General features: G+C 38.1%; 1 protein-coding gene across 1 annotated transcript in view; it reads left to right on the top strand.

Moving 5' to 3' along the window:
* The window catches only part of faf1 (Fas (TNFRSF6) associated factor 1), a 59,378-nt gene that overhangs the window by 25,111 nt on the left and 21,847 nt on the right, over window positions 1–12,420 (top strand). Inside the window, exons 9-12 of the mRNA XM_068319287.1 lie at window positions 7,987–8,082; window positions 8,246–8,369; window positions 8,481–8,544; window positions 8,670–8,751. Coding sequence (XP_068175388.1) covers window positions 7,987–8,082; window positions 8,246–8,369; window positions 8,481–8,544; window positions 8,670–8,751 — 366 coding nt within the window. The remainder of the gene's footprint in view (window positions 1–7,986; window positions 8,083–8,245; window positions 8,370–8,480; window positions 8,545–8,669; window positions 8,752–12,420) is intronic.

Genomic DNA, 12,420 nt, shown 5'->3' with positions numbered 1-12,420 from the left:
TGTGCCAGAAGAATGACAGTACGATGTTGAAGCTAATTAAGATGTCAAAGACTGTTCCCATCCAATGTCCTCGATTTGTGGACATTAAATCTCACATCATTGAGTCCTTCTGACCTCTCCTGTCACAGGGTCGCTCTTCCCAGCCATTCACCCCGCCCACAGTCAAGCTGATCTGAAGCAGCCCTCATACAGAAACTTGAAGAACCTCTGACCCCTTTTGTCTCATCCAATCTTTGACAGCATATGTGTTCCCATGCTAATTGTATGGGATGGTTTATCAGGCTACATTGAGGAGCTTTTGTGCACACATTCTCGACTTAACCCCTAGTGACAGTTTTCCTTTTGGATCAGTGCGATTTTTGTTTGGTGTGGAGTATTGTTATTACCTTTGTTTCAATTCTTTCCCAAGTGTTATCATATATTTCCATGTGCCTGAACTGGTACCTAATGGCAACTAAATAAAAAAAAAAAAAAAAATTAGTGCACTTTTGTGGTTAAACTATTTACAGTGTTTTGATAGATAGAGACTGTTATAATTGTCTCTTTATGTTCATGTTTCTAAATGAATGAACTGTAGTTGTTACCTCTGCTTATGAGTTGAGGTCACAATTTTAGATTAACAGCAGTAAAAACACATACTCTACCATTAATGTTCCTGACCAGCACAAGGATAAAAAGTTGCCATCATATCACTTCAATTTTTATAGTTTGCTTTATTTTTTAAATACCTTTTAGTTATCAATGTAGGTTACTTATTTCTAGAAAATTTCTGATGCAGTTATCTGATCAGTAAATATTCTTAAACTACAATAGAGATAGATACATGCATTCATATTGATAGATATATTGGTCATGTTCTTATAAATTATTTTATTTAAGATTTCAGAAATGTCTTATAAACTTTTATTGTGGAAAAATGCAAATGTGGGACTTTAAAATTATTTAAATTGTTTAAAATGAGTAGTGCATGCTAGTTTATGAATGTCAATACTGAGCGAGCTCTTCTAGTCTCATTGCATTTCAAGATTAGCAAGTATTTTTTAAAATAATACTTTTAACATTGTAGTTTTGTGATTACTATTTACATTTTAATTGAATTGAAGGTCAGCTTTCGCAGCTCAGGTACCTTTTAGGTTGCTGTGGTTATGATGGCCAAGGATCATAAATGGATCACACCTGATTGCAGCATCATAGGTCTACTTGGCACCAAGGTAGTAAACATCTGCACCATCTGTTTTTCCTGGCTGATATTAAAAAGCACAGAGACAGAAGTGCAATAATGGCCTCTACTCTAGCTGCTGCCCTCTTATTGAAATGTCTCAAGGTATTAACAGAGAAAGCCCAGGGCTTGGTGGGCCTAACTGTCAAGAAGGAAAGCAGTTTTAGTGTCTACCACATCAGTCCAGTTTCATCTCCCGGGGGTTTTGGCCAAATAAATGCAGCAGCCAGAGGCCACAGATTACTTTTATCTCTGCACACTAGCCCATGTGCAGTCAAATTGATTACTACTTAACTCTACTTTTGCTTTAAGTGTGTGATATTAACTGATTGCCAGCTGGCATTTACATTTATGTGTGTTGTGCGTGCACATTTGCAGTTCTACCTGTCTCAAGGTATCCTGTATTTACAGTGGTATGAAAAAGTTTGGGCACCCCTGATAATTTTCTGGATTTTCTTTTGTAAATCACTGGTAGTTTGGATCAATAGTTTCATTTAAATATATCATATAGCAGATGAACACAGTGGTGTTTGAGAAGTGAAATGGAGTTTATAGGATTTACAAAAACTGCAATAATTATTTGAACATAAGTAGGCAGGTGCCTAAATTTGTATACCCAACACAACACGAAAATCAGTATTAATTAGAGCCTGTTTTTGCAGAAATAACAGCCACTAAATGCTTTCTGTAGCTTCCAATGAGGGTCTGGATTTTGGTTGGTTATTTTCGACCATTTGTCTTCACAACACCTTTCCAGTTCAGTTGGTTTGATGGTTGCCAGTATGGTCAGCCCACTTTAAATCACACCAAAATTTTTGACAATATTCAGGTCAGGGGGTGAGATGAACATTATACTTGTTCCTCTACATGAATGCCTTAGTAGAATTTGAACAGCGTTTTGGGTCGCCATCCTGTTGCGTATCCAGCCCCAGCGTAACTTCAACTATGATTCTTAAACATTGTTTGAAAGAATCTGCTGATACGGACAGGAATCCATGCGACCTTCAACTTTAACAAGATTGTCAGTACCTGCATTGGACACACATTCCCTCAGCATGATGGAACCACCACCAAATTTTACTGTGGGTAGCATGTGTTTGTTTTAGAACACTGTTTTCTTCGTCTGCCATGCTTACCACCCTTTGTTATGTCCAAATAACTCAGTTTTAGTTTCATCAGACCAGAGCACTTCATTCCAAAATGAAGCTAGCTTCTCCAAATGTGCTTTAGCATACCTCAAGCGACTCTGTTTGTGGCATGTGCATAGAAAAGGCTTCCGCTGCGTTACTCTCCCATACAGCATCTTGTGTAAAGTGTGTTGAATAGTTAAACGATACACAGTGACCATCTGCAGCAAGATGATGTTGTAGGTCATTAGAGCTGATATGTGAGATGACTTGGACTGTTCCCACCATCCGTCATCTCCACTTATCTGGCATTTTTCTTGGCTTGCCACATCAGGCCCTAACTAGAACTGTGCCTGGGTTCTTCCATTTCCTCACTAGGGTCAATGAGCTTACGAAACAAATTTTGTGTACCGATAATTAGTGCCAAAAGTATTCAAATCATAAACAACAAGGGTTCCCAAATTTACGCGCTGGCCTACTTTTGTTTAAAGAATTATTTCAGTTTCTGTAAATCCTATTAACTTCATATCACTTCTCAAATATTACTCTGTCTGCTATATGATATATTATAATGAAATTGTTGATCTGAATAACCAGTGATTTATAATGGAACATCTGGAAAATTATCAGTGGCGCCCAAACTTTCTCATACCACTGTACAACTGAGTATTTAAGAATTGTTCCTTTGAATGCTGCTACACTGCATTTTTAAGATACTACATTGACAAATAGCCAGTGAGCACTTTGCAGTATTGTTAGCCTTTTTTTTCCTATAATTTTAAGATCATATATTTCTGTATATTTGAACTATTTGACTATATTTCATGAAGTTAATGTTTACACCTAGCAGCCACCAGTAACAACTGAAATGGCTTTAATTAATTTTGTAGAAAATGTGTGTTCTTCAAAGAAAATTTTAATTTCCATATTTGTACTAGTTATCCGAATGAACACTAACAATCTCAATACCAGTGTTGTCTGTAGCACAGGTGCTACACAGTGAATAAGTTAGTAAAAGGTTGATTGCTGCCCTTTACAGCTAAAACGTAAGTTTATTACGTCTTTTTACTGGCTCAAGACACATTTATGCTGTCATCCAGTCAGCTTTTCCAGAGTATCTGTTTCAATAGACTTAAATATGTGAATAGTGACATTGTTTGTTTTTGTGTTGTTGGGTTTTACAAAATTACTTAGTTGGAATGAAAATCTCATCTTTCAGTGAAACTAATAGTAAAGTGTTGCGTCACTTTTCCGGATACTGTCCACTCAACGTGTTTCATTGTTTATTGTTCCCTGAATTATTCAAGGACTTAGAGTTGAAACTGGATAAGGATGGATAACGTTCATGTAGCACTGAACAATAGATCATTTTATTCAGTGCACTGTGTCATTGAATGTGCTGTTAGTCCAAGAAGGTTGAATGTAAAAGGAAGTGCTATAAACTGTAGTTGAAGTAGCTGCAACATCAAGTAATGCTCATTTACAGAATTCCACTAATTGGAATCACAAACTTTTTAGAAACATTTTTCTTGTTAGAAACATTTCTGAACCTTTATGGTTTTACCCATAAAATCATTAGATAACAATTTGCATAATATGCCTGAGTAGCCTGGCATAGGATGATGAAGGGAAGCCCACCATCAGTCTTTTCTTTAGTGTTATGATTTAGGTTTTCTTTTGTCATTGTGTTTACTGAATAAACAAATCTTGATGGTATTTACAAAGTTCTACATTAATAGAAAGTTGTTGAACTTTGCTTTTGTGCTATTTTTGTCGAAATTGAATGTGATTAAGTGTATTTTTTGAACGATATGGTGTACTTTCCTTCAAATTCTTCATTACACAGGTCAGTTTAACAAAAAAAGTTCTTGACTGGGTTGTAGATGAAGATATTTAAATTGTAAAAATTTATCATCAGAAGGCAACTGAGCACCAATGACTTGTGCGATTTCAAATATTTTGATTGAGACCTTTGCTCTTTATTTGCTTATCTCTTTCTACAAACATCGCAGCATGGAGAGTTTTCAGACAGGCCTCATCTCATCTGAGCTGTTTTGAGTGGCAGTTTTTCCTCCGCTCCTTTTGGAGTGATTGACAGCCAGTGGGACATCCTTATTACGTCTCTGCATCTCTTCAACCCCCTCCACCTCCCACTCTTCCTTCTATCCAATAATTGCTGACATTTATCCAGTGTTTCATGGTGCTTGCAAATGTATTAATACTGCAGAGCCTCAGAGGTGACTTGCATTGTAGGCCAGCACCTTCCTCTATTTCCCAGCTGGTATTAATGGAATCCCCTGGTTTTTGAGGGCGGTTTCCACAGCAACTGAACTCATAAGACGCTCCCCTGTGGGACTGGTGACATTCAACAGGAAGTTTTGCTGTCACATTTTTTTAATCACCTCTATTATATGATTTACACACAACTTAGATTTCATGGTTAAATAGTTGTCATTTTAGTTCTTTCCTTGCATGGACTTGATTGTGTTTTATGGCCTCTCCTACTATGGAAGAGATGTGAACAGCCACTTTCAAGCATCCCACTAATTCATTCATTTTATTTATTTCTCCTTGTACATGCAATTGCAAGGTGAACTGAGAAACTTACAGTATCTTCAACGTGACTCTTGATTTTAAGAGATGAAACCAACAAGTTTTAAGGGTGTGGCCTTTGTTCTGTATATTGCCTTCCTTTGCCCTATAAATTGTCTTACTGCCACTATTTTCTCCCTTTCCTCTTACTCTCATCCACCTCTGCTGCTGTTCTTTCTTGCCCCATCAAAGATAAAATGGTGTAAGGTACTACCGTGGTTGCAGTCAATGCAGCTGTCAGGAGTAATTATCTCACGTTTAAAGCCAGACATCTAGTCCAAACACTGCCTTCACTTGAAGAGAAAAAAAAAAAAAACACAAAAAAACAAAGGGAGTAAAATGGAAGAGAAGAAAGGAAAGATCAATGGTAGGGAAAGGAAGGAAAGAGAAAGAGAGAATTCTTTCCCTGTATCAGCCTCTGAATGCTTAGAGCTTCAATGCAAGTGTTAATTAAAAGAATCCAAAAAAGAGGAGCCAGGTCCTTTGTGTGGAAATGTAGGAGAAGGTCACTTGGGTGGGGGTGGGGTGGGGGGATAACCTCACCCCCCCAACCCCACCCCCTGTCCCCTGCAGCGCTTTAGCCTTGTTTCCACATTTTACCAATGAGCTGCCAAGTTGCACTTGTGTACCTCTGCGTCAGGAGAAGCCATTGGGTCAAAGCTTGGATGAGGATTGAGAGGCACTCGACTCATTTTTATCTTGTTTATCCACCCCTCCTTGCATCCATGTCAGTCCAAACCCTCCATGTTCTCTTTGACAGGGGAAGTGATCAACTTTATTTATACACTTATTAGGTCTTTAGAAGAAAACCTCTCATTGTGAATAGTGGGGTAAAGGGTGCTTTATGGGGATCATGACGGGAGCCTCTGTTAAGATTCTCACCTTTGATTGCTACTCGATTGGGGAATAGGCATAATGGATTTGGGGCCATTCCTTCAAGTCCTTGAGGCTCAGATGCTTTGTGCCTTTGTCTGCTTAGGTACGACATTTCTGTGTCAATGATAAATAATTTAACGTGAAGTATTTTAGCTTCCTTTTTCCTCTGGAAAAATATTCATAACAGAGAGGTTGAATAAACAGGAATGCTAAGTTAGTTAGTCTTGAGTTACATGAGCGAAGATGAGGCAATTCAGTTAAGTGTTCTTCGTTGGTGTTCCAGGGATACACAGCCGTCTTTGTTGTGACATTAATGAACTTTTCATTGTTAAGAGTTCATCTGCAACTAATTGGTAATACAAAGAAAGTACAATCTTTTTACTGTAGTTCTGCGTGACCAACATTGTTCTTGTGTTAACAGGGACTCATGTGTAACTATTGTCTTTACATGTAATGGTGATGTCACTTCTTGTTTGTTTAGTTTCAGCACTGCAGTCTGGCTATTGCTTTTTTAGAGTTTTCTTTACTTAAGACAACATGGAAGAGGAATACTCATCAGGATATTATTCATTCTTGAACTGTCAGGGGACATACTGAGTTTCTTCTGTTTAGTTACTGAACTGGTGAGAATTTAAAACTCGGGTTGACATTATGATCAGTATATTCTTTTTTTTTTCAGACTACAGTAAGTTGGAAAATAGTTATTCCACTTTGGAGAAGTTCATTATCTTAGGAAAATGCTGCATTTTAATAAGTAATATAATTTCGAATATGAATCATATACTGTATAGGGACAACCATGTCTTATTGAGTGGACAATATGCATAGAATCAGAAAAAAAATCTGACAAATCAATTAGGAATCTTTTCAAGATTAAAAAAAAAACTGATTTCTGATTTTGATTAATGTGGTTGCTTAAATTCTTTACAATTAATAGAATTTCATTTCATTCATGCAAAGATAGAGTGAAGATTGAGTTCACTGGCAATGCCTAAAAGGGTACAACACACTGAAAAGTATTGAAGGGTTTAGATACTGGCATAAATGTTAAGGTAAAAACCTCTGACACTAGTTGTATCCCATCTGTCATCATTTCCTTAACACTAAAAGTCTACAGCTCAATCACAACTAACTAAATGTTTGTTATGCAAATATTTTGGCCATTTGCGTGCAGCTAACTTTGAAAAGAAAAGGTTGTTTGACAAGATGGAAAATAATAGAAACCGTATATTTGAGTTCTTATCAATGCCAGGTACACAGCAGTACTCACTAGTAGGTCCGTGTTGCGGACAAGGTCTAGTGGTTACACTGTTCTGTCCTGCTATTGAAGCTGAGGCCAGCATGAGGAACCTCTCGTCTTCTAAAGAGATAGAGAGAGAAAACCTCCCTGCGGTCTATGTAGCCCCTTTCAGACTCAATTGGCGTTACATGTAATCTTCTCTTGATTCAACCATGTCCAGCTGCTCTTTGTGTGCCTCAGCACCTGACAATGGGACAGATCACAGGACCTCTGACAGAAAGGAGTAACATCTTTGCCTCTTATCACACCCACATCAGCCCTGTTGTGTAGAAGTTCACTCTGCGAGAAGAGTTTTTGCTTCACAGTGTGCTGTTTTGCTAATAACAATTAGTATGTCAGTGAATATATTTATACGCAATTGAGACAAGTGTCAGTATATTCTAGTGAGAATTCATACTTTAATTGCACATCACTTTTCAAAAGTACAACTACCTTGCCTCTATTGTTGATGTCCCTTGGGGTCTAAGCCAGGAGTCACCAGCTGTAATGAGTCCCTGCAGAACATGGACATTTTCAGTCCAGGCTTTAGATTTTGGTAGCTCATTAGTCAGGTGTTCTCTTATTACAAACCACCGTCTCACCCAGGTGTACAGCAACCGTATCAAGCCTGCTGATGTAGTGAGATGAGCAGGGATACGTTTTAAAGTAAAGAACTAATGTATGTCATGATAGGTGCTATGAACCTGAACTTGAGAAGGTAGTGTGATGTAAAACTTGTGAAGGAGGAGGAGTGATTATTATATAGAATACAATTTAACCTAACAATAACTTTGAAGATCGGGTCATTGACTACAGATGATCTAAGATTGCACACAACTGGCCTTGCTAATTAGACTGATTAGTCACATTTTCATTACTGTTTGTGTCTTTAGATGACATTAGCTGTCTCTGGAATCAGCTATCCTTGCCATCACCTCAGTGTTTGTCGAAGGTCTTTGCCAGCCAACCCCCAGGAGCCCACAGAAGAGGTACACTATTACACTTTTACTAAGCATCTACCCTTTGGTTTAGTTTCTCCTTAGACATTGTGTATATAGTACACCAGAAACGTATAATATTCTAACCAAATGCTTCACATGATTACCTTAGATGAAACGCATCTGACAATGCATGAATCTCTTGTGTCTACAGTGTGCAGACGTCCACATGGTTAGTGACAGTGAGGGGGATGATTTTGAAGATGCATCAGAGTTTGGTGTAGATGATTCAGAGATGTTTGGAATGGGATCATCAACCTGTCGGAAATCACCGATGAGTATGTATCATTTAATATTTTTCATAAGTGTTTTGTTCTTTCTCGAGATAATGTATTCAATGCTAGTGAAGTGCATCCAAAGTTTAACTGATTAATTTTGTCCCCTTACAGTGCCAGAGAATAGTGACAATGAAGCAGATGCCCTGTTGCATTTTACCGCTGAATTTTCTTCAAGGTAGAATAGACAATATATTCTTGTTTTTGCATTGATGACAAAGACTATGAAGGAATATATCAGTGGAAATATAACGGGAGGAATCAAGTATGTTATTCACTGTTAATGTGCTCTCTGTTCTGTAGGTATGGAGAAACCCACCCAATGTTCTACATTGGGTCTTTGGAGGCAGCATCTCAAGAAGCCTTCTACGGCAAAGCCAGAGATGTAAGTAACCTGATTATTTAGAGGAATGTGCTGTTTTGTTTTGTTTTACGTACTTTATTGAGGTACTGTAACAGGTAACGAAATTCTATTTTCTTTCAATATTGTTTGCTTTTAATTTTGATTGTGTGTGAATTGGGGTGTGAAGTTTAGCGGTGTGGGCTTATCTGTTAACCCTGATGTCATTCATGCTTGTTCTGCTTTTTTAAGCAGTTTTCTCTGCTTGGGATAACAGCGAATACACTGTATTAAGGGAGATGCTGTGTTACTGAAATGTTCTCTGTCATTACACAACTTGTGGGAATGTGAAACACATCGGCCAGTACTATCAGTGTAAGCTTGGTGAACAATATCCTCTCAACAGTAATGAAACTGTTGAGTGGATATTGTTGTATTGAGAAAGATAGTTTGTTTTGATGGATTGATATATGATTAAAAATTTCATGTAAACATAAAAAGAAAATGTAAATATTGGTACCTAGCATAGGCTTTTAGCACATTCCCACACAGTGCATGCAACACTGTGTGCTTGCACTTATTTGATTGACCACTGCACTGTTTCTGACAGTGGCGGGCATTAGCAGCATTACTAATTTAAGCACATTACTCAGTAGCATGGTGGTCCTATCAGTGTTTCCTGCATAGCATTGCTCTTTTATTGAGCAACTGGTGCGGTAACTTGAACACAGGCTTTTTCTGAAGATCAAACATGGGGGTTCCTATCTGAGATCAACCTGTTAAGATGAAGTGAGGTGAGATATATGCTTAGCAGATAAGCTTTTGTGAGGACGTAGGAAAAAAATAATGTGTTCCTGTTTATTTGACCATTTTATTGATGACTGAGATAGTGCTCACTTTTGATTAAGAGTGTTTAATGTAAAACGTCCTAATTCTGTGAACTACTTTGGCCATGTTACTGTTATTTAGCTTTCATTATTCCTCTGTGTCTGAAGCACTAAAGCTTCGTTCAGTGGTTCGCCACACTTTCCAATCAGCTTGCCCAAAACTGGTTCATAATCATACTATCTGGACTTTCAGCCCAGTTTGCTTATCTTTTGTTTGCGAGACATTATTATTATTAAATGCAGGACCAGCGCATGATGGAACCCCTGCTATTCTGTAACATACTGCCGCTTTTTTTTTCTTTTCTTAACTGAGCTTTTGTTTGTCTGCAAATAAAGTCAGATATACATAAATACATATAATGGGAATAAGCAAACAATAAAAACCCTAATCGAAAAGTACTATAACACTGTAGTACTTGGTAATGATTTTAAACATCTGCTGTGGTTCAGGGCTTATTAGGTTGAAAGGACTAGTCTTATGTTTGCCAAACAGAGAAAACCTGAGCTGAAACAGAGGGACAAATTGTTTACTTTTATTTGTCTACTGTCTTCTGTCATGCCGTGTGGAGAAGGCTTTATGACCACATTGATATCATTTCAACAAAACCCTCATCAAATTTTCGCCCTGACAGCTGAGGCTTAATTCTTAGCTGTCCACTTTACTCTTGTGGTTTTGGCTCTGGTCAATTTAAGGATGCTTGTATCAACTGACAGCTTGTGTGGATTACTGCCTTATTAGACTGTGAGGACACAGCAAGATGTTAAGGGTTTCAGATCACCAGGCTTAAACAGTGGAGGGCCAGTGGACATCATGGTGTAAATAGAGAGAAGGAGCCAAGGGCCCCAAATCAGATAATCAAAGGAAGTGGTCAAGTAAAATGTGGAATTAAAGAAACCTGGGATAAATTCATGGAACTGAGAAAATGTGGCATAAATGCAGAAAGAGGAAAAACTAAAGACAGATTTGGCACTTTGCCTGTTTCCCATCTGATCTCCTCTCCTAAGCCTGCACAATATGGCCAATACATCCCTGGTGTTCACACACTCTGTACTGTGCCATTCTGTTCAACACAGCACAGGGTCGAAATAGTATTAATTTTCACGGCATTAAGTTTTATTCTTGGTGAGCTTGATTTAGCCTGCCAACTGTGCTATGCTAAGAATGGCTTTGGGGAACTTGAAAATGAGGAAATAAAAGCTGTTTTAGGTCTCTTGTGTGTTTCTTATTTTGACACAGTCATCTCAGATGACAGGCCAAAGCTTGCTGCTCAATTGCACTGTAGCACAATTACACTGTCCCCTCTTCTTCCATTTATCCTGCCGTCCTGCTCTTTTCTTTGAATTGAAAAGGCATCTAGTGTTGTGTCCTCACATCCAAGAAAACGCATACTTCATTAAGGGGATATTGGAATAGGGCAGTTTTGACTGAAAGGGTTTTTGCTCAGTGGGTTTATAAATGGAGGAATCAGTCTCACTCTCTCGAAGCCTAGGCGAGGCTAATCACTAAGCAAAACACTACATTTGATGAAGTGTTTCTGAAGGTGTGTGCTGGGGGACTAACTGAATCCATCCTTAATGAAAATGCTTTGGGCTGCAGAGCTGAGCTGAGCTGAACCCTCTTGGGGATCAGTGGTTAGTCAGAGCGCACAGAGAGATAGGCCACCCATCACTAACCACGATCCTCACTAAATCCCCATCAACGTAGTGGTTAATCACTCTAACCCCACTCTCCTATGCACTCCTCTCCACTGTCTGCCACACACAAAGACACATCAAAATTCATAGCCTAGCTGGAGAAGGCAGTTCACTGATTTATCACAGCTGAGTACCCTCTTAAAAACAATAGCCTCACAGAGTCAAGAGGAAAGACAGTACAACAACATATAATTGGATAATTATCTGTGAGATGTAAGGCCATAATTCAGAAGCTACACAACTAACCTATATTGAGGACTGCTGTGCAGAAAGTAAATTGATGCAGCTGTTCAGTAGCAATGCTGGAAAATAAGGTATGAAAATAAATTGCAATACTTTAAGTTGATATTTTAAAGCTCCACTTAACATGAAGAAACAAAAACCTAAAGATACCTGCTCAGCTTTTGGAATGTTAACCAAAGCGAATGATTGATTTTGTTAGGTTAATCACATTTTGGAGAGAGCTCAAATTTTGATGCCATTTCTACTGTAAAGGGGTAAAATTACTTTTGTCTGCGCTTGGAGTCCTTCCATTACAGTGTGCCATCAAGCTGAATGTGTTTTTTCCTACTTTGTGTTCATGGACGTTAGATCAGTCATTTGAGCTCTTCATTTTTAAGTGTTCACTTTTCCAGACTGAGTCTGACATAGGTAGAGCAATCACCATCCATACTTTTCCTGTTCTTCATTCCCCCTGTACCATTCTATACATGTCTGTATCTCATTCCCAGAGCTCTTCTTGCCCCATTAAACTTGCCAGACCAGGGACATAAACTTTCTAATTTGTGCAACACAAATATCATCCACAAAAATCCTTTAACTGTCGGTCTGGAAAAAAAATCCACATTAATCTTGAAGTTCTTCTTGAAGTGTGTTTGGCAAAGCTTAAAATTAAGAAAATAGAAAAGAAAAATCATGCCCTTATGACAAGGTTAGATAAATATTGTTAGATGATTTAATACTCAAAGGACTATGACCCAGCTTGATCCTTGATGTTGATGACTTGTGATGATCAAGTCATTAGATGATCATTATCATTTGACCCACTGTGTGTGATGTTTTCTTACTAACTACATATTTTTAGCACCAGAAAACACAACATGATAACTTTATAAAACAGATATAGAGTCCT

Source organism: Antennarius striatus, chromosome 7 (genome assembly GCF_040054535.1).
Source record: "Antennarius striatus isolate MH-2024 chromosome 7, ASM4005453v1, whole genome shotgun sequence".
Lineage (NCBI taxonomy): Eukaryota > Metazoa > Chordata > Actinopteri > Lophiiformes > Antennariidae > Antennarius > Antennarius striatus.
Note: the sequence above shows the minus strand (reverse complement) of the source record. Positions and strands in the feature narration are given on the sequence as shown.